The sequence below is a fragment of the Ochotona princeps genome, chromosome 13 (genome assembly GCF_030435755.1).
Source record: "Ochotona princeps isolate mOchPri1 chromosome 13, mOchPri1.hap1, whole genome shotgun sequence".
Taxonomy (NCBI): domain Eukaryota; kingdom Metazoa; phylum Chordata; class Mammalia; order Lagomorpha; family Ochotonidae; genus Ochotona; species Ochotona princeps.
In genome coordinates this window covers 56,865,315-56,888,307 of record NC_080844.1, presented here as the reverse complement: position 1 = coordinate 56,888,307, position 22,993 = coordinate 56,865,315, and the positions used below count along the sequence as shown (strand labels likewise).

Below are 22,993 nucleotides of genomic sequence, written 5' to 3'. Positions count from 1 at the left end.
GGGACCTTGATAAGCTCAGATGTTCATTGTTTGTAGTTCGACCTTCTCTATCCTGTTTTCCTTCTCTCAATTAAATGTATATATGACCCCTGGGAGAGTGAGAAACACATAATCTGTAAAATGTAGTCATAGGAGGCAAGACTTAAGAAATGGCTGCCCCCAACATGTGTAGAGGTATTTAGGGATTAATTATGCATTCTCTGATGCTGACATGGAGTGTTCTTAAATTCTGTAGCAAAGACATTTAAATATTTAGCTTCCTAAGAATGCAGTTCTTGTTTTTAGCCATCTGGGAAGATTTTTTTCACCATCTGTTCAAGCTTTTTCCTGCTCTATAATAAATTCAGGAAATTTTCATTCCTTAAGGTTGACAATGTTTCTTTATTTAATGAATTCTACAAATGCTTCAAGGATTAAAAGAAACAGCAGGAGTGATACGGGGTCTAAGTGGGCAATTTTCTAAAGTGACTATACTAAGCAAGGTGTTTTGGTTTTGCTTATTTTAAAACACAGTCGTTTCCCAACGAAATGAAACTGCCAAGTAATTTTTCTTTCTGTTCAACCTCATCAGGCAAAAGTGGACAATGAAATCCTGGATTACAAGGATTTAGCAGCCATCCCCAAGGTCAAGGCGATTTATGATATCGAGCGTCCAGATCTTATTACGTACGAACCTTTCTACACCTCTGGCTACGATGACAAGCAGGAGAGGCAGAGTCTTGGAGAGGTAATACGTTCCTGGTGGTTGCAAGAGGTACAGAAATTCCCTTCTGTCCCGTGGGTCAGAACTACTGTTTAGAGTGAACAGATCAGGCCGACTTTTGAGGGCTTGGTCTCTGCAGAACTCCAAACCAGGTGCTCAAATGTATTTTAAAAGAGAGAGAAACACTGCATGACCTGTCCTTTAGGGAGAGTGCAGGGAGGTGGGACAGCTGACCAGCTGCACAGAAAACCCTGGAGTGAGCACCTGTGGCGGGGGGGGGGGGGGGGGGGGGAACGATGGAGTCCCGGAGGGATGGAAGCTGCAATTGTCAGGGGAGCTTCTAAGCACACAGCGGGGGTTAGGAGAGGAATCCTGGGGGGTCTTGGTCTTGAGAGATCTCATGAAAAAAAAAAATAGGACAAGAAGCTAAATTAACTTTGATGCAAAAACATCTTTAAGACCCGTGCATTGGGTTTCCACAAAATGTACTCTGTGTGAACTTTAGTCCATAGTGAGAGTGTGACAAAGAAGACACTGAACTTTTCCAGGCATCTTCAGATGGTTCCAACACACAAGGAAGCAAAAAGTAGGATGAATGGAGCAACAGGAGAGCCCAGGGGTGTGGAGGGAGTGGGGCTCTGGAATCCAAGTGTTCGGGTTCATCCCAGGACCCCCCACTCTGCTCGTGAGGCAGCCATTCCAAACCTGGACTCCCTACCTGGAAAAGAGTCTCACAGGAGACTTGATGTCCTGGTTCAAGTCGCAGATACTCCACTTGCAATCCATCTCCCTGCGAATGCGCCTGGGAAACCAGAGGAAGATCACCCGAGTGCTTCGGCCCCTGCCTCCCGTGGGGGAGACCAAACAGGGTTCCTGGCTCCTGACGTTGGGCTGACCCAGCCCAGCTCTGGTTGTTGATGCTCTTTAGGGAGTGAACCGACATTTGGAAGATCTCCCTGCATCTTTTTCACTTTCAAATGAATAAATAGATCTTTAAAAAGAGTGATGCCGGCCCAAATCTCTGCTGAACCAGCGCCTCAGCCCCTTGGGGTCCTCCCGTCCTGGAGCTGGGGGCTTCTAGCTGTCTCCCATTGCAGGTCGGCTTCCCCTGGCTCATTCAGCTCACCCTAAGTTTTTCCCTATTTACTTCCTCAACTGGAATCTTCCAGCTGCTCACAGAATATTAACCATCTGTCTCATCACATACCGTTTTGAGAGCTTGGATGAAATGAAGAAACAGCATAGAAATGTGAGGGCTCTCTTTTTTTACTCTGTAACATTTACTTACATATTTTCTTTGGGTTTATTTTTCTGGGTTCTATGCCCTGGAGTAGCTATGGTCATGAAGTGAAATACATTAGCTTGTACTGCCACCTAGTGGTGACTTTTCTATAGTTGCATCTATGGCAGCTCAAATCGGGATACCTATCAGTTAAGAGGAGGGTCGAGTACTTGAGGGCTGGTCTTGGGGCACGTGGGTGTGAGCTGATGAAGACCTGAGTCACACAAGTAGGGGAAGCTGACTTTGTTAATTGTGTTGTGGACTTGTGGAGTTGGGGTTGTGTGAACATGCATGGGTGAGGTATTTCCCCAGTGGCTCCGTTTTGGGCAACAAAGCATTGAGCACTCAGGGTTTTTGGGCTATGATGTGAAATTTTCTGCATTTAAAATAAATTTGATAATTGCCAGCTGTCCAGCTTTAAGAGGATTAATATACTTCAGTGTCTATTGTTATCAAGATGGATTACACTAATATCCGCTCCTTTCTGTAAGCTGTGCTTGGTGCCTGGTGAGCTTGCAGTGGGAAAGCCAGCGGCTCTGCAACCGGCAGCCACAGGTTCTCACCTGGACCCATTTCCTCTGGTTTTCTCCAGACAGAGAGGATGCTTTTGGGGAAATAAAACCAGAAGTACTGGCCCACTCCTCCGTTTGCATCTCAGTCCTGGTTGAAAACTCATTGGTATTTAATTGTAAACAACCCATTCAGTCTCTGGAAAAATATGTGTTGAACACCCAATATGTGCCAGGAGCTGCTGTTACCCTTGCTGGAGCACAGAGTTGGAGGTGGGCAGGGTCCTTGCCCACACAGAGCGTGCAGGGAAACGTGGGAGATGGGAGACAGACAGGTGCACCTTGTAAAGACACAGGATAGGAAAGCTATGAAGTAAAAGGAAACCTGGGCTGGAGAAAGCGTGCTGGCAGCTGGGTTGCTGCCTGGGACAGGAGAGTCGCAGAAGGTGCTGTGCGACAACGACCTCATGAGCAGAGACCTCATGCTTGCATGTGAGTCCCACAGAAAAACACTGGCTGCGGAAGAAATAGCACGCTGAAGGCCCTAGAGTGGTCTGCTGATGGCCCCAAGGCTGTGGGCTGGAAGGGTGCAAGCTGGAGGGCCAGTGGTGGTGAAGTGGGTCGGGTAGCTAGCATGGATGCCGCTGCCTGTCACCACAGTCTTATCAAACTGTTTTCCTGAGATTTCTGTGGTTATGGCTTAGTCAGAAACCTGCAACTAATAGTGATATAAGCATGGTCTGAATATGTAGGGATACCACAGCAGTGTGTCTACCTGGCGCACCTGAAGTGCCATGTCCTGAGCATTCCAACTGTGGCTGGTAGACCAGTGCCCTCTGATTGTCTGTGCCCAGCTGTAGAATCAGAATTCCAAGACAAAGGATGGGCCCAGGCTGCTGGCAGGTGTCCTTGGGATGCGTCCAGCTGATTAGGAAAAGCAGCCTTGACTGAAAGTAGGGAAGTTAACACCATTTTGTGACTTTAGATTCTCTTCTGTTCTTCTAGTCTCCAAGGACTTTGTCTCCTACTCCGTCCGCAGAGGTAAGGACCACTTCCGATCATTTTTAGTGGATGGGATTTGGGAATGTCTTTCTGAGACAAAAACTTTTGAGAAACACATTGAAGGACAAGAAAAGTGTGTGAGATGAGGATTGGGGCAGAAGTTGCTTACAGACACAGGTGTGGATTTCTTTGAAAGTAGACACCAAGGAGTGAAAATGGCCCTTCTCAGCCCTTCTCAGCCTGATCGGAGCCTTTGCTCTGTAAGTGGTGGGAGAAACCACTTGTCTGGAGGGGGTGCTCTGCCCCTATCTGTGTTTAATTGATCTGAATCTTGATATAAATTGAGTATCCCTCATCCATGATGCTTGGAGCCAGAACTGTTTGGGGTTTGTAATATTTGCATAGACCTTTGATAATCCAGTATTCAGGCTGCATGTCCTTTGAAAATCTGAAACACTAAAAGCTCCAAAGTTCAAAATTTTGGAATGCTGATGATGTTCAAAAAGTCTCAGATTTCAGAACATCCTGGGTTTGAAGTTTTCAGGTGAAGGATGCTATACCTGCAACAGTGGATAATCTGAAACGGCCAGCAGTGGTCATGGAGTATTCTTCCCAGGAGTCACTGCTTTCCATCTAAATTGGATAATCTGTTCTTAACTTTCTAAAAAAAAAATCTATTTTAACACAATGGATCTCAGGGAACCTCTGTCATTTGAAATAATGGAAATCCAATAGAATTTTACGGTGACTGTCATTCCTATTAATATTGTGATCATTTCCATACAACTGAAGTTATGGAGAATTATCTTGTCACTCACCAGTGGCAAGAGGCACTTCATTTGGGGACATTTTGTCCTGGTTTCGTTTTTACTTTATTGGTGGAGCCAGTGAAGAGCAGCCAATACTTCCTTGCTGTTTGCTCCCAGATTCACACACCCATGAGTACTGAGGTTGTAACTTGATCATATTCATGAATTCCTTGAAACTTTGTTTGTGGTGCTAGCAGCACTGCCCAGGACTGCACATTCTTCAAATGATCCTCACACTCTTGTGTGGCTTTGACAACTTCATGCTGTGTGTGCATCTTGCATACTTGATATGAACGTATCTTTTTAGGTTTGGACGTAGGTGCTGGGTGGCGATGTGCCATTACGTTCCAGCGAGGTGATCAGCCGTCCTTTTTGATCTTTTCTCCCCAGCTGAACACATGCCATGTTTGCTTACATAAGTGGTTATAAGACTCTGAATAAATAATTCCTTTAAAGATCTACACACAGGTGGACGTGTCAGGTCCTCGACAGTGTACCCAGTGCATGATTGCATGCGGACACAGTGCTGCTCTGAGCATGCTTTGGGGTTCACGCATTGTCGGTTTTTTTCTGCAGGGCTACCAGGACCTTCGGGATCGGATGATGCACCGGTCCACCAGCCAGGGCTCCATCAATTCCCCTGTGTACAGCCGCCACAGCTACACTCCAACCACGTCACGTTCGCCCCAGCACTTCCACAGACCTGGTAAGGGGGCCTGGGGTGAGGTCTACCCTCTGTGATTCGCTGTACCTCTGGGAGTTCCCCCTTCCCATTGTTAACATATTGAAAAATCTGACTGTGAAATACCCTACCCCTCTCTTGAACAGCACTAGAAGCTGCTCTTCAGTTGTATTTTATGTTCTAGTTTTTCTGGAGGCATCAGTCATATTATGACTATATTCGTTAACGATTCATCAAATAATTGCATTTTCACTTTGAACTCCAGGAGGCAAAAGAGATACTTTTTGTTTTTAGGCTTGGAAAAATAAATAAATCCTCAACACTTGGAGACTTAAAACGATTATCTCCAAAAGAAGACATTTTGACTTTTTTTTTAAATCTCAGCATCATTTAAAATCCTCTATCAGCCATTTGTTGTATTGGGTTTATTATGTCTGCCTTGCCCAGACACAAGGGGTTAAGCCCCTTTTATATAGAGTTCTGAGGCGCACACTAGACAAGTCTTCCAAATCGCCTTCAGCCCTAATGTTTTAGATAAGGCTTGGAAGACACGCAGACCTTAGGGATGTGTGTCACAGAGAGTGCCGCACAGCAGCCAGCGTTGGTTGACCTCTGTCTGCAGCGAGCTGGATCCCTCAACTGTCCGTGAGTGTCCTGTGTGAGTGGTAGGAGAAGAGTGGAGCTGTCTGCCCAGGTCTGAGATTCCTGGGAAGGAGACTGACAAGGAGGAGTGTAGTGCCCAAATGAGCAAGTGGTGACAGGCATCTGTGAAGGCTTCCTTGGGACAGCTTGATGAGAATGAACCTGTTCGTATGCTAGCTAAGAAAGATTAACTCAATATGAAAGGCCTCCTTTCTTCAGGCTTACAAGTATCCACCTGCTGTTATGTTTTATGTTAGGAGAGTTTTCAGCAAACATATTCTCCTTTTTTAATGTGCAATCATCTGTTTTATTCATGGCTTGCACATGGGTCTCATGTTAAGCCCTTATCTTTCTGTGTGAGACGATTTTGGGGTGACCCACCACCCCATCTGCTCAGGTCAGCAGAACCCAGCGTGGCATGATGTGGTGCTGAGGAATTCTGCCACATTGCACTGAAGAGTGGGAGAGGGGCAAGTAACAGCCCTGTGCCCGTGAAACCTCCCCTCCCCACTGGGCACCAGGAAGCTTCCTGCCTTCCGATGAGGGTGCTTGTGCCAACCGTCTCTGGCACCTGCTCCCTCTCTGCTAGGCTCCAGGATGATGGTGTACTGGAGACCCAAAGTACCCACTCCAGAAGTCTGGGTGCCAGACGTGGGCTTAAGTCCCCCAGGATCAGGTTTGGGTTTAATGGCCCATGCTTCGAGTGAGGTACCTGACTTCCTGTTCCCGGTGCTATGACCACACATTCCTCAGGAGCACAGATGGAGTTTCCCTCCTGTGAAGGCAAAACAATATAAATAAGTAACATAAATATGTAAACCTACATAAATAGGTTGTGTTTGCAGTTTACAGAAAGAATCTGACCCATATCTCTAGGTACTTCTTTCCAAGTTTCTTGAAATGATTTTTTTTTACATACATCCGTATCTAAGGATTCTATTTTGTCAGAAGCTTTAAAAAATATTAGTTCTTCTTGAGTCTGTCCTGCATCCAGTGGGGCTGGAAAGTAGCTGGCATCACCCTGAGAACAGCCAGGTGGCTGTTCCTCCTCGCCAAAGCCGCTTGTCCTGAGAGAGCGAGAGAGCGATTCTATGGCCTCCACTCATTGCCTAACTTCCACAGGTGCATCCCTGGCCGCTGATTAACACTCTGGTTTTGCCCCCTTGCGATGGAGATGCCTGCCCTGTTCCTGTGTTAATTTCTGTTCTTCTTTTCTGTCTCCCTCTGGCCGTGGCCGCGCAGAGCTCTTGTCTCCTGGTGTGCACAGCTTGTCCTGTCTGCGCACCAGCAGCCTCAGCTCCGCCCGCACTGACTCCCGCCCCAACCCCCCCTTCCGACACCACTTCCTCCCCCATGTCCAAGGTAAGGAGGCAGGTCTCTGCAGGCGGCAGCCCGCGTCGTGGAGATTTATTAGCGCCCGGGCAGAGCTAATAAGGTGTATCTCCAAGAATGAGTGCTGCCAAGCTTCTGACTCCTCCGCATGCCTGTGTGTGCCACGACCGTACCCCGTGGTGGTCTTAGAACTGGCATGGCGTCTCTGGCTCAGAGAGCCATATCATTTCTAAGGGCTCTAGATGAAGAAGCAGGAAGCATCTTTAAGACATAACACTTACTGCCCACCTCCTAGAAAAAAATATATATATTACTATTTTGTTTTTATATGCATCAAAAGCAAAATATGATATATGCTTGGGGTATTTCCCTGTGTTTCATGTGCAGTGTGTCTCAGCACACCAGAAACATACTTAACAATGACTGGGCAGAAGTTGTCCTGTTGGCAGTAAGCCATTTAACTGCATTAACACACCTGTGTGGCAGGCAGCGTCACCTAAATGTCTCTCTTGGAGCCTGCGCCCTGTCTCCTTTGGGTCTGCTGATTTCCACATGATGGAGAGGGAAGGCTCTGCACTCTTGTCTTCACTCCCTGGATAACATCTGCCTCATTGGCTTCATTGTTGCCTGTGCTTCTGGGGAGGTCCTCAGCCTGGGAGCTTCACCCCATAAGTGGGAGGTGCCCCGGAAGAAGAAGCTGTGACAGGAACGTCATGTCAGTGTGAACCCCCGGAGGGATGCTGGTGCCCTTGGTTTTGATTAACCAACCGAAAGAGCTGAGGGAGGGAGGCAGGGACCAGCGCAGGTGCGATCATGGATGCGAGATAGTCCAAAGGCCCAGAAAGTCAAATGACACATGTCTCCACTCGTCTGCAAACTAGAAAAGCTCATGCCAGAGTGCACTAGAGGTCACCCGCGGCCAGGAGGGGCGAGGGGGAAGCACGTCACGAAACAGAAAGACTAAGGCCTAGTACTTGACCGACGCCTTGGGAGGGTGGCTGCAGTCCACAGCAGCACACGACATGTTTGCTAAAGAACTGGACAGATTGTTTTTTTAAATAGCAAATGTTTGAAAAGATAGAAATGCTGATTACCCTAATTAGTTCATTATATCTTTAAAGATTTGTTTATTTGAAAAGAAGAAAGACAGAGAGAGAGAGAGATACAAAGAGATCTTCCATCTGTTGGTTCAGTCCCTGCATGGCTGCAACAGCCAGGTCTGTTCCAGGATGACCAGGAGCCAGATGCTTCAGCCAGATCTTTCACGTGGGTGCAAAGCTCCAAGAACTTGGGCCATCCTCCACTGCTTTCTCAGATGGATTAGGAGGGAACTGGATCAAAAGTGAGGTAGCTAGGACTCAACCCAGTGCCCATAGAGGACATCATCACTGCACGCAGCAGCTTAGCTCACTGTATCATAACACTGGCCCCAAACGCTAATTTAAAATCCAGTTGTAAAGGATTCTAGCCATGTTGTCTGTGTGCTCTTATCACTATTACATTTATTGCCTAGCCTGAATGTTACCCTAATTTATTGAATTTTTACCATCAGTATGTCCAAGCTTTTTTCTTTTATTCACTTGGATTATTAAGTGGGGAAAGTGTGGCTATATTGCACTTACCACTATGCCATGATGTCATGCATTTACTCTTTCTGCATTTTCTACATTTTGAAAATAACATTGCAAACTTCTTAAAACACACGCCATTTGCCACTAATAAAGTTTCAAGTAGACTCAGATTTCTAAAACTCTTGGCATATTATTAATATTAATATTGCTAATTAATATTTTTGGGAGAAAGTTTTATTATCTAAATACCAAGATAATACTTTTTTAAATGTTTCTAAACATAAAGAAATCATTGACAAGATAACTTTAATATGGCAGCCCTTGGCCAAGTGAATATTTTGGTGGTTTCTAATGTTTAAGAGAAAATTTCTGATGCATGCAAATGCCAACCCCCTGCATTTGGTAACTGTATGCATCCTTCCTCAGAGAGAGAATTTCTATAGCATGAAAAACACTGGACCCCAAGAGCTCGTCCACAGTGGGTGCAAGTAGCTTATCCCAGAGTATCCGTGACTCACAGCATCTCCCAGCTGTGAGTACCCCAGGGGACACCCTCAGATGCCGGGGTCTTGAGCTTCGACACCACCTGTCCCTGACTGCGTGGATGGCCTTGAGCTGTTTACCTGTACTCCTGAGTGTTATAGATCCAGATGGATGAGACCTGTCACCCAGCTGGTTATGATGTGTGGGCTCCTATGCTCCGTTCTTGGACCCCTCACTGTGGTGTTTATAAAACACCTGCTGTCACCGTGTTCCAGTCACTCTCCATGGTGTTCCTGGAGGGAAACCCAGGAAGAAGATGAAGAAGCAAAGGCCCTGGTAAATCCTGGCCAAGGGCCAACAGACAGCTGCAGCACCTAGGCCAGCCCCACAGCCCTCCCATCCCTAGGAGTGTGCGTTCCCACCTGGCACCTGTGCTTCAGAAAAACTACAGGAGGTATAATTTCTAAAGCAAACTCTTATTTTCCATCTCTTTTTAAGCAATTTAATTTTTCTTAAAAAAAATATATATATATATATTTGAAAGCTCCAATCTTCTGATTATTCCTCCAAATTGCTATAATGGCTAAGGTTGGGCCAAGACACAGCTTTAAGCCAGGAACTCCCTCCGGGTCTCCCCTATGGAGACAGTGACCCAACAACCTGAGCTGTTAGCTGCTGCCTTCCGGCATACGTATTAGTAGGAAGCTGGAATTGGGGACAGACATCCTGATGAGGGATATAGCCTTCTCAACGGACCTCTTAACCAGGAAGGCAAATACCCACCCCCTACAGTTTCATTCTTCTTGAGGCCACAACAAGAAGTTACTTCCAGTCATTTAAAATAGAAAATAAACAAACTTTACTTTTCAGGAGCAAATCAGAGCACATCTGTGTGTCTAAATGATGGCTTATTTAGAATTTAGTTCTGCATTGTTTTCTATTTTGGATGAATTTAAAGTTTTTGACACAGCTATTGTGACTTTGGGTCATGAAATATATTTGGTCAAGAGAAATTAGCATGACATTGAACTTACAACCTAAAACACACCTGATAGTCCCCATCTTGTTTTGATGGGCGTGTGTCCATAGTTTGTTCATTTGAAGTGGTCGGTACACTTCACATTCACGTGGAAGTACCGAGAAGAAGGTGAGAGCTTTAAAATGGGGCAGCATCTTCCAGGACCTTCTGTGGTCCTCACAGACACATCGCTTAATCTCCTGGAGTTTGTCTTGCCATCTTGAAGGAGTTATATTTTTAATGGATGTATGAGCTGAAGTGCTGTATCCAAGCTAGTCATGGATTTAGTACTTGCTGCAGGAAAGATGAGTCTTTGAAGTTTTAGACAAGAACCAGTATTCCTGAAACTGTCAGAAAATTCTCGATGCTGCTCCACCTTTGAGGTCCCTTCCAGCTTGTTACTTACATTTTGAAATGTAAGCACTGAGAGTCCTGTAAGTCAGCAGTTCTCCAGGAGGGACCCTCTGCCGAATTGTGCACCAACATTCCTGTTCACTTGTCTTGGAATAAGTCAGTCGACTTCTCATGGAACCCAAGCAAAGAGTGATGAGGGGCAGGTGTTTGGCACAACAGTTAAATTACTTCTTGGGACACCGCTACCCACATAGGTTGCCTGGTTTGTGTTCCAGTTCCTTCTTTTGTGATCCAGCTTCCAGCTTGTATGCACCCTGGAAAATAACGGATCCTGCCACCTGTACGGGAGACTCAGATGGAGTTCTTAGCTTCTGGCCCACCCTTGGCTATTTGGGGTTTGAAACAGCAGATGGAAAATCAGTCACTCAACCTTTCTCTGTCTTCCAAATATCATGGAAATAAATAAAGAAATAACCAAAGGAGAAGGAAGAGTAAAAGCATTTGAATTTATTAACAATGATGAGAGTTCTGCAGGTGAATGATTTCCCAGCAACTAAAAACCTGCTTAGTAGGCTGACAGAAAAGGAGCAAAAAATGAAGGCCAAGAAGTATAAATGCAAGTGTAGAGCTTCTCATGCAGCAATTTAGTGACCTAACCCAAGACAGGTTAAAAGGAAAACAGGCCTGTAAAGGTAACGTATGCTTTCATATGGTATATACATGACATAAGAAACAGTGTCCTAGCCCAGGCTAATAGATGATGATGATGATAATGGCAATCATAATACCTTCCAATTATGCTGTGATGCCAACTCCCCCCGCCAAGATTACCTTGCCCAAGTAATGAAGTAAATGCAAAATCCCCGTAGGATCTTCATTACGCACATAGGATTATTTTCTGGCAGAGAAAGGTTAAAAGTTATATCATTTGATGGCAGTGTTAGAAGTTAAAAAGAAGCCTTGTCTTGGAAAGTTTTCCTTTCTTTTGTGAAAAATGCCAAAAAGTTTTCATGTCTATCTGAGAACTGAGCACCTGGCATCATTTTCTACCCAGAGACCTTCTTCCACAAGGAGCCATTGCCATGTGTGCTGGGCATGTGATGCTGTGTCCCCTTTCCCAGGGTTGTGAGAAGTGTTGAACAATTGAAAGTGGGAATCATGGTGCAGTAGTTAAACTGCCACTTGGGACGCCTGCATCCGCCTCTGCTTCAGATCCAACTTCTTGCTAATGGGCAGGTGACTGCTCCAATACTTGGATTCCTGACAACCACATGGGAGCACCAGAGGGAGTTCCAGGTGATGGCTTCCATTGCTGCTTAGTGGCAGAGGGTCTTGGAAAAAGGAAGGTCCTCATGTATGGACACGTGGCTAATTGTCATTACCTTTGTGTGTGTGCCTGACCCTGGCTAATATGGCAGATGCAACAAGGCACCATGGGTTAGGGGCCAAGAAGGACATTTCTGCAAAGCAGCTGATGTTCTAAAAGGACAGCTGGGTTAAAGGTGGAAGCTCATTGCCAGAAGCAGTGTGGTTCCAAAGCAGCAGTAGGCAGGACTCGGTGTATACAAGAAGATTCTTCAAGAGACACTAAAATGAAGCCAAAAAGTAGAAAATCACAGAAAAATCAGTCTGTTTTCCAAGTACGGATTACTCTTGTTAGTAACTTTCTGTTCAGAAAGCATTTATTTTGTTTGTGTGAAAGGCAGAGAGAGAGAGAGAGAGAGAGAGAGTGAGCGAGCCAGAGTCACATAGTCAGAAACAGGGATCTCCTGCCAAAGGGTGCATTCCCCCAATGCCCATGGCAGCCAAGAGTGGGCCAGGCAGAAGCCCGGAGCTGAGGACTCAGTCCCAGCCTCCTACATGAGTGGCAGGGCCCAGCTCCCTGAAGCATCACCTGCTACCTCCCAGGGTACACATTAGCAGGAAGCTGGAATCAGGAGCCAGTCTGGGGCTCCTACCCAGGTGCTCTGGTGGGGGATGTCCCAAGCACCAAATGCCACCTAGGGCACCAAACAATTGTCTCATTAAGAATTTTCTAACATTATCAGGTTAATGTTTTTTAAGATTCTACCATTATCAGGTTAATTTTTCTGAAGCTATCTAGGGCCCATCATTATGGAAACATGATGCCTTTGCTATAAATGAGTGTCTGCCTTGTTTAAGAGGTTAGAGAAAGCTAGCGTCTGAATTCACATTGGTGCTTGCTAAAGTGATCCAATAAGCAGCTGTGGAATTAATTAGTGGGCCTGTTTCACTCATTCATTCGTAGCCATTTATTAAGCACCTACTCCTGATCAGACAGTAAACCGAGCACTGTGAGTGAAGAATTAGACTGAGTTCTACCTCAGCTGTGGGGTGGACAGAATTTCTCTCAAAATACTTTCTTGCCCAATTCACCTCTTTCTGGTTTTTTTATCCTCATTTTTTTTCATACCTGAGTAACTATTTTACCTTAGGAGAGTGGCAGTAAATGAAATCACACTTTCCTTTAAATTAGCTCTTCCAATACATGAGGCATTTAGGGTCAGAATTCATCATTTTAGTTGACTTTGTAAAATGTAAAAAAAGAGAAGCTTCAAAATGCTCATTACCAAAAGCGTGGAATCTAAATTGGAGCCAGTGAGCAATGCAGCTTCCAGATTTGGAATATCTTACTGTGCAGTTGGCACAGCCATAGACTCTGGTTACCTAAAAATATACCTATGGAAAAAATGGAAACCATTCAGCATATTTTGATATTCTTGCAATTAACTTCCTCCATATTCTGCTGGCCAGATTTAGGACAATTGGATGTGAAAAGAATTGGTTAGAGTTCTATTTTCTGATGACCCATGATTTATTTAAGTATTAGCATCAGTCAGTAATAATTTAAAACTATGCTTCAGAAGGCACAATTGGAGAAATTAAAACACAGCCTACAGAATGAAAGTGTTAATCGTGCACCTGTTACTGTATCTGTATCTAATAAGGAACTTGTATCCAGAACATATAAACAACCCTCACAATTCAATGGTAAAGACATTAGCGGCACTAATTCGTCAAGTGTCGGTAGCTTCAGGACTTCTGTCATGTTCTTGGGCTAAGATGGTTGTACAGGTGGGGAGCGGGAAGACCTGTGAGAGTAGTTGCTAGTCTCTGCCCAATTTTGCACAAGCCTCAGTTCATCCCGGAAGCTCCCTTGGTCTGAAGGGGTGACCGTGGCAGTATGACTTGTACAGTCATGCCCCAGTCCTCTGTTCCACCCTTCCTCCTACCCCATGCTCTTCCTGAAACGCACTGGGCCATCCAGCCACAGTAACCAGTCCTGGTGCGCCCACACTCCACAGCCCTGTCCCATCCTGCTTTCTCATGGTGTTGCCATCCTCTGCAATAAGGGCCTTTCTCCTCTACCCGTCCATCCAGCTGGGGAGGGGTAGGGGACGTCCCCTTTGATGTCCGGCTCAAGGCCAACATTTCTGTACATTTCCTGAAGAATTCCTGACACCTGAATAGGTGTTTCATGACATTTTTCTTGCAACTGTGAATAAGCCATCATGTGCTGTTTATACCAGAAGGGGTGGGGGAGAAACATTACATAGATTTCAAAGTTTTTTTTTTTAAATATATTTTAATCACTTTCCACAAACTTTTTGAATTCCCTTGTATTTACCTTCAGTCTTCTTCCTTGGCTAGACTGAGGACCTTGAGGGCACAAGCATAGCTCCTGTCTCTGTCCTCAGTAGCAGTTCCAGTTCTCAGTTGGAGCAACCTTTCAGTACGTGTGCTAGTGACTCAAGCACAATGCCTAGTGGAGCCTGTCTTTGATGAGAAAGGCAGAGGTAGAAATGGTCCCCCAGCACCTGCCAGGTAGGGTCTGACAATATCTTACATGTTTCAAAATGGGGAAAACAGAAACATACGCTGCAATGAAGGTACCACATATTCTGAAGGGGAAGGATGGGGGAAAAATGGGGGACCACACAGGTTTTCCCAGATTTAACCCTCAGTTTAGAGCAATACATTGGAATTGCCAGACTTTACCATCATGCCTGGAACTACCGTATCTGGGTTTGCAAAGCGCAGCCCTCAACATGCTTGGGGTTTAACCCTGTAACTGCTGATTGTGCATCAGTAGCCAGGGGCCTTCCATTCTTCCACATGCATTTGCCATCTAATGCATTGGCTGCAAGTTCACGACTTCCAACCGCATGCCATTGGAATGATGCATCTGACTGCTTGGAACCTGGTTCCACCTGACCTCAAATCTTTCCTTTGGGAAACTCCACCTGGTATCATTTTTGCAAGCCAAGTTGGTAAACGGAGTTGTTTCTTTAATTTCTCCTTCCTGATGTACCTCCTTGTTTGGAATTTTTATTGCACTTGCTTTGTTTCCTTGATTGCTGTCCCTTCTCTCATTTTGTCTTCTCCATTCTTCTCATTGGAGGCAATGAGCCATCCAGCGGCCGGAACTCCCCTCTCCCTTACCGGCCAGACAGCCGCCCTCTAACTCCAACTTACGCTCAGGCCCCTAAGCATTTCCATGTTCCAGGTAGGAGCTGACACGTCTCTGTCTTGGTGTCCTGTCACCGTGTAGACTGTAGCCTTGTAACCTCGTCTCGTCTCCATTCTCATGCTCGCAGTTGAGAAATCCTAAATTGCAGGATCTGACCACCATGGCCTTTCAGATTTTTTTTTTAATGAAATGCCAGGTGAAACAAAAGGTTTCTATTTCCTCTGATTTATTTTTAAGATAATGGAAAGCAGAGGATTAGTGTCATGTTTCTTCTTTTACCAAAATTTTAATTCGGCCTTTATCTTTCTCTGATACCATCCTGTGGCTTGAAGTCATTGCCTGATGATGACACTGGCAATCTGGTTATCGTTTCATCCTGAGAAGTGAACCACAGTGTCACCTGGGAATACTTTGATATTTCCCAGTGGGGAGATGTTTTCCCATGGGTTTTACCCTCGAGAAGGCTATGGAATGGGACCAGTGGCATGACTTTCTGTGCTGTGTAACTCGGATTGGCCACCTTTCCAGCCCACACAGATACCTTGCAATTTAGGCCCAGTGCTGCAAGCTTTGCACTAGAAGTCACAAGCGCTTGCTGTCACAGTACAAATCATAATTTGTCACCAGCTGAAAAAAATTAGAGCCCATCAAGATCTCAGTGTTAGAGTCAGTTCAGCATCTATAGGCGGGATTGGCCATCACAGGCCACGCTGTTATTTTTCCTATCAGAAATACATTGTTTTGCTTCATTTCAAGACTAAAGTGATTTAGTGAATTACGTATATTTGAGATCTCCAAGAGTCTCTCTCTTTTTTTTTTTTTTTTGCTTTCTAATCTTAACTAATAAAACAAAGGAAAGTGTAATGAGATTTAAACCATTAAGCTAGGACTTAAGAATTTTTCATTGAATCTTGATATTCAGTACTCTATATTTGGGCTTTTCATATGAAGAATACCCCTGCCAAGATTTGGAATTGCCTTAACATTTATAGCTCAAGTGAAGTAGTGGCATAATCAATCAGGTTCCTGTATAAGTATTTGAGTAGTATTTAGAATTTCTTTGCTTTTTCTTTCTGCTTTCTTTTTAATTTGACCTATAACAATTAGGATTTTGTTGAGCATCCTGTCACTCAGCTTTGTCCATTTAAAGTGTTTCTATGTTTTTTTTTCAAGTACCCTTAATTTTCCTGCATTTGCTTTCCACTGTTCCATTCATTAGTTGCAGAGTAAATTGAGCCACTAGTGTCTACTGGGAGCTCAATTTCTACACAGTAGCAATTTGGGGGTATCCCTCAAACCTGTTATGTCTTCCACATTGTTAGAGCACCTCCGCTGCTTGCATTTCTTCCTGTTTTAATTCCATGTTCAGTGAATTGTGTTCAAGAAATAAATGGCTCATGAACCAGTTACATGTCTGTAAATCCTAAGATGTATTACAAAGGCATACGTATCGCTTGTGTCTGTAGAAATTCACTCATTTCTGTGACCTTTCCTTCAAATAAAGTCAACTTTGTAATGCAAGAGTTAACCTTCTGGGTTATTTCTGTTCAGGAGTCTTCAGTTTGGTTTGCCCTTTGGTTGGTCTGTTCTCCCCATCTCCCAAGTGGTTCCCATAATCACACATCTTTGCTTTTCATTTCCACAGATCAAGGGATCAACATTTACCGAAAACCACCCATCTACAAGCAGCATGGTAAAGCCCCCTTTCCTTCGCGCAGCCCATAAGCCACAGTCTGCGATGTCCTCTTTGCTTTTGCTGCCCTCCGAAAGGCTTATCCGCTGCTGCCTTGGAGACCCAGACTGGGGTATCCAGCGTAATGTGCCTTTGTGATCTACTAAGATGCAAATATTATGAAATGTATTTTCCTGAAAAAAGACCACTTACCTTGATTAGGAAGGTTCCAGCCCATTTCTGAGACCACCAAAGCCCATTTCTGAGGCCACGTTCTTATTCCATTCCTGGAAAAGGGGAAGTGTTAGCCACTCAACTATAAACATCCTAATGGAGATTTTGTTGTTGGTGGTCAACCAGTTATTTAACCAACCTCTAAAAATAATGTTGATGAGTTTCCAGTTATTCTGACTCATTAAGACTAATGAAAACCACCTATGAAAACTTAGTTTGATTAACTGTCTGATAGGGCCTGTGGTGACTGTCAGGCAGATGGGACAGGAGCTGGGGTGGGTGGTGGCCATGGTCCCACTTCCTACCTGAAAGGCTTGGTGATGCCCTAGATGTCATCGTGCAGGGTTCACTCTCCCCTGCACACAATCATCAGCGAGTTCATTCATTTTGTTCCCAGAACTCCCACCAAAAAAGAATGCAGATTTTCTTTTTAAGCTCAGGAAATCACTTTGCTTTACGTCAGTCACATTGTCTGCCACCATCATGAAGTCCCAGAGATGTAAGTGCCATTGAATGTTCTGAATAGAGAGCCACACATGATCCTCGGGGGTTTTCACACAATGGGACACAAGTTGTGCCCGAAACTTGGAGGTTGCTTTTAGGAACCACTTAGAATTAATGAATTCTTAACAATTCAGATGACATGAAAAAGAAAATTGGAGCAGCATAAAGAACAAATTTAGGCGAAATTCTTAGGGAAATTACAAGAGAAAATGTGTATTATATTGGGTCAAAGCTACAGAATGTGGTTTTTTTCCCCTCATCTTTGTTTTTTTTAAGTTTTACACCATGTGCTTGCTTTTTAAGTTTGTTAACATTGTTTTTGTTTTTGTTTTTGTTTTTATGGTTTAATGTCCTCTCACACACTCATTAACATGTGAATGTTTAACTTCTGACTTCACCAATTCTAATACGTAAGTACTGTTTTGAAGTCATGCTTTTTTTTTTTCAGGTTACAAGTGAGATTTCCAGAGTTGTACTTATTATTAAAGACTTTCAAAATATTGAAATATCGAGGCCCTTTCTCCTTGAACAAAAATAATGAAAGAATTCAAATTTAAGGATATTGAATAGCATTAGATTGTCTGAAAGAAATAGTTGGCTTCTTTTCATTATGTTTCTTTGACTAAAGTCTTCCCTTTAGTCTATGGTGACACAGCTTGGGAATAACTTCCCGAAGAACAATCCCTGAAACAGTCTTTGCATGCCAAAACACTAAATGCTATAGCCACGCTTGGTGTCTGTGCCTAGAAAATGCTGCATTTAATGGAGTCACACTATACTATACTATACTATAATATATAATATCATGTAGTACAATATAATATAATGCAAATTTATATATTTATATATGTTTATATATATTTATATATGTTAGCAGTCTTCCATCTGCTAACATGGTCTGACTATTTTTAACAAGAAGGTTTACTCTGTAGTATTTTCTAAACAGAAGTTACTTTCTCATGAAATCAGATATTCAGAGAAATACTGTTCTATTCCTGATCAAGATTTTAAATCTGATTGTTGGGTGACTTTGGTCAAGTTTAAGCAAATTGAGGCTGAGGAGATTGTTAGAGGAATTAGAGCTGAAGATTTGAACAGTTACTTATGATACTAATGGTATCTTCAAAAAGTCCATGGAAAATGCATATTATGAAAAAAACTAGTCATTAAGGGTTTTTTTTCGCCAATATAAATTTACCTTTTAATTTCATTTTCCATGAACTTTTCAGAATGACTGCGTATGTGGACCTAGGAGGGAAAACCTGAGTCTTTATAAATATATTTTACCATATTTGCTGAGCTCCCAGGCCACTTTGTAAAATGAGTCTGAGCCATGGACTAACCCTTTAACCTGATTGGTTTGGCTCCGTCTCTGATTCAAGCTAGGGCTTTAAGCCAGTAGATCTCCTCTAACCCCAGCTAGTAGTAACTTTGGGGATTAGTGTTACTGTTAATTTGACTTCTGTTTTTAAATTGGTTGACTCACTTCTATGTACAAAGCTTTGAACTAAACGATGATATTTCTGCAAATTAAAAGTAGGTATTTCTTATGTCTTCAAGGATGCATATTTAGTATGTAAGGATTTAAATAAACCGAACCAATTTATTTGGGACTTCCTGCCCAAAACATGCAGAATCAGTCTGCTTTCTAAAATGGGCGGCTGTGGTCCGAAGAGAGCATCCTGTTTTTTAGCTTAGCCCTTTGATTTCAAATTACTAATTCAGTTACTCAGTGGGCCTTTCTACAGTGATGTTCTAGATTTGCACTGCCCAGCTCAATAGCAACTAATGACAGGTGACTCCTGAGCCCACAAAATATGGCTAGCACAGAACTGAGGAACTCATTTTTCGTCTTACTCGTTTTGTTTGATTTTATTTATTTGGATTGGATAGCCATGTTTAGCAGGCAGTGGACAGTGCGGTTCTTGAACAAGGCTTAGCTGTCCAACAGACACTTCTGTTGCCAAACAAGGGGAAAAAGTTGTCGGAAGACACCGCTGAGTGGTGGGGCAATTGATAAGGGTGATAACCGGAATTTTTCTGGAATTGGAACTTTGGCCAAGGAACAAGATAGCCTGGTCAGTATGGTTGTAGCCCTGGCCTTACAGATCAAGAGCTAAGCAACCTGATTCCCATCTAGATGCAGCTGCCTTGGCAGCCCAGAACAAGTCTTCAGAAGACATCATCAAGTTTTCCAAGTTCCCAGCAGCCCAGGCTCCAGACCCCAACGAGATTCCAAAGATTGAGACGGACCACTGGCCTGGTCCCCCCTCACTGGCCGCCATAGGTATGCGACTTTTACAACTAAGTCAAATGGACAAATGGCTTGGAGAGTTCCAAGTGGAACATTTCTTTGAAACCCATGAAATAAAGTGTGCTCTATCATAAAGATGTTGAATAAAAGTGCGCACAACACAAGAAGTGGGACCATGAAAAGAATGAACATGGCATCCATTTGTGTAAGAGATACTAACAAGTCACAAAAATGCATCTACCAGAGCCTTGCTTTAACCAAACCCGTTGAGATCCGGAATTGGTCTAAAACAGGTCATTTATATGAATGCTGGCAGTAGCAACTGTAAAATCAGCCACTCCCCGATCACAGTTAAATCAAAATCTTGTGACAAAAACATCGTCTCCAGCTTTAAAGTCTGTCTAGTGTCCCAGGGAGCGTGATTTCTTTCTGTGAAATCTGTTTCAGACCAAATCTGGGTAGTAGTTAACAGTTCTCGTCACAGCATATCTTAACAGGGAAGCACAGTCACTTTCCTCCTGTGGTCACATGCTCGGACAGGGTAGCAGTGTGTCCTGCAGTGCCACCTGTATGGAGCTCCGTGATCTTTCATCTGTCATTTCCATGGCTTCTGTGCTACAGTGTCCCGTCAGAGCTGCACCATTCTTTGCGTTATTCTTTCATATCGTGTCTGTGTCTTGACTATTCTCACTAGTGAGGTCACGCAGCCTCAGGAGAGGGCCTAGCAAACCCCAAGGCTCATCCCGGAAAATGTGGTGAGCAGCTTCTCCGAGTTAGAGCAGTCTCTTTAGGCCCTGTCAGCTGTGCAGAAGATGGGACCATCCTACCATGTGGCTATTGACAACCCAGAATGCCCTCACTTTTTCAAAACATCCGAATTCATCCTCCTCATCATGTCACATTTTCAGGTTATTTTTGGAATCACTTTTATCCAAAACAAGCAGATTTTAAAGCAGCTAATAGTTGGAATTAATGCAACCTCCTCAACCCATTGTTCACAAGCATTCAAACCATTATGTTGAGATCTAATTTTTGTGGACTTGTGTGTCCTCAATATTGTTGATATAAAGAGAGAAAACTCACATGGATATTTATCATTTTAAGAAGTAAGAGTCACTTGGCAGCTTTTCTTACAGATCAATTCATTCGCTTCAGGAAGTCCCTTGGGCCCTTCAGGCTCCTGGCTCCTGGCTCGGTTGTGTTGCTTATTGTGAACGCTAATAAAGCCATGTTGTAGGGGAGAATTACATTTTTATTGTTGGAACTATTGCCACTAAGTGGTTTAAAATTCCTTTAGACATCTGGTCTGTTCATTGGAATGGTGAAAACTAAGGCCATTAAAGTTTATTTTCATTAGATTAGCAAACGTTTCTGTTTCCTCCCAAGCCAGATTCGTTTTTGAAAAAAAAAAAACAGTAATTATCTCCATCTTCCAAACACTCTCCTTTCCATTCCCTGTCTCCCCCTTTCCAGGAAGCTAGAAAGTTGTACCTAATTTGGCATATTGTTTCAGAGTAACTTTTTAGTTGTTTAAACACTACTTATCTATCAGTATAAAACTCTTTTGTGGCCATTTTTCAATGGATAAAAAAAAATTAGAGACCATCCGTTGAAAGAAATGCTGGCAGTCATGCTTTGTAATGAGCATAATAAGTTCACAGAAAGCAGCATGATCATATTATGAAAACCCTAAAAAAAACCCCTAAAAATATTCAGAAAAGGTGAATTTAAAAAAATCATCACCAAGTGGGACTGTCTTACCTGTTCCTTGGCATTAGGTCGATTTAAATTCCTCTTTTTTTGAAATCGGTTCCCAGGAGTGTCCAAATTGTGACTGGCAACGCGCTCCCTTCTTCCTGTAGTGAACTCTGACCAGTAGTTAAAGGAATGACATAGATTGAATTGCAATGACAAGCCCAGTTCTAATTGAGCGAACTAGTTTTTGAAAGACCCCAGTGCCTGAGGCACTTACATCCCACCCTGAACCCACTTGTCAGAGGGGCCCTGTATTCTGTGAAAAACCCAGGAAGTAGTTTCCCCTTGGTGGCAGGTGCTTCCCCCCCTTGTGGTGTTCATACACCCATGTAAAAAGCCACTATGGGCCCCACCTGCCGAACAAAAACTAATGGACTAGTCCATTAGAACATCCCACTCTGGAGACTGGCAAGTTGAAGTTGTCTTTGCTGTGGCATTAGGAACCGACACGAGACGCAGATCTGGTGGCAGGGAGGAAGACGACGAGGAGCTGCTGAGACGCCGACAGCTTCAGGAAGAACAATTGATGAAGGTTTGTCCTCGAACTGAATGACTACTTTGTGTAAGCCAGCAAGGGAGACAAAAAGTGGTCCTGACCCTCAAGGGTAGACAACACAGGTACTCAGTACCTGGAGGTAGCACCGTATGCCCCAGGCTGTAGAGGAGCTGACCTTGAAGCGGGGTGGGACAATTGGGGTTCTGCATGTGTGCAGGTGTGTGAGTTGCCAGGATGCTGAAAGCCAGGTGAAGCAAGGCACCTTCCTGCCCTGTGCCCTCTCTGCTGAGGCTTTTCCCTTAGCATTAAGCACTTTTGCAAATAGTTCTCCAGGACTCTTAGGACCTTAGGTTTCAAGCTGAGCCAGGAGAGAGAGGGTAAAGGAAACAGCCAGCAAGTGGCTTCCTTCATAGCCCCTCTCCTCCAGTGACTGCCTGCTGCATGCCAGGATATCCTTGAGACAGGCTGGTGAAGCCTTTGAAGTGTTTTCCAAAGATATGGGGAGTGCCATGACATTAATTATGTGTGTGTTGGGGGAGATATCAAGGGACATTTATGATACATCCTAGTTTTGTATATTATATAGCAAAACGTAATTGGTGTTCTCTGGGTATGATGGATTGTGGATTACTCATCTTGTAGATTTTCCAAAACCTGTTCAATGAGCAAACATCTCCACTTGTTTCTTGTAAAGAAATGAATGCTATTTATTTTTTAAGGATAGTCCCACCAATTCCCTGTCCACATCAAACACTCAGACGCACACACACATAACTTCTGAGACCACATGCTGGCACTTTGGGGGAGGGAAGAGAGCATTCCTTAAGCCCGGCTTAGGGAAGTGGAGCCTCTACACTGGAAAGGTTAAGCAGGGTGTAGGATCCAGAACCTTCCTCTGCAGCAGTCCTAGGCTCTGGGGCCGCATACGTCCAGGCCATCCAGAGTCAGAAACTCCCTGCAGGCCTTCAGGAAGGACACTAATGTCTCATGACAATAACTGCAGGCTTCATTTGTGTTTTTCTCTTTCCCTTGCTTAGCTGAACTCAGGCCTGGGGCAGTTGATATTAAAAGAAGAGATGGAGAAGGAAAGCCGGGAAAGGTCAGCCAGTCGCCATGACTCTCCCATCCATTCAGGTAAGCAGCGAGTCCCCACCTTACCAAGAGCCACGACCCGGGAGCCTGGCCAGACCACTGAAGAA

General features: G+C 44.0%; 1 protein-coding gene across 4 annotated transcripts in view; it reads left to right on the top strand.

The window, feature by feature from the left end:
* ABLIM1 (actin binding LIM protein 1) overlaps positions 1 to 22,993 on the top strand; it is a 289,406-nt gene that overhangs the window by 258,950 nt on the left and 7,463 nt on the right. For 2 of the 4 annotated variants that reach the window (XM_058671141.1, XM_058671140.1), the window contains exons 11-18: positions 572 to 727; positions 3,500 to 3,535; positions 4,882 to 5,011; positions 14,811 to 14,915; positions 16,525 to 16,572; positions 19,430 to 19,576; positions 21,739 to 21,830; positions 22,832 to 22,928. In XM_058671141.1, coding sequence (XP_058527124.1) covers positions 572 to 727; positions 3,500 to 3,535; positions 4,882 to 5,011; positions 14,811 to 14,915; positions 16,525 to 16,572; positions 19,430 to 19,576; positions 21,739 to 21,830; positions 22,832 to 22,928 — 811 coding nt within the window. Of the gene's footprint in view, positions 1 to 571; positions 728 to 3,499; positions 3,536 to 4,881; positions 5,012 to 6,871; positions 6,992 to 14,810; positions 14,916 to 16,524; positions 16,573 to 19,429; positions 19,577 to 21,738; positions 21,831 to 22,831; positions 22,929 to 22,993 lie in introns of all 4 variants that reach the window. The other 2 variants (XM_058671144.1, XM_058671143.1) reach the window with 2 other exon arrangements.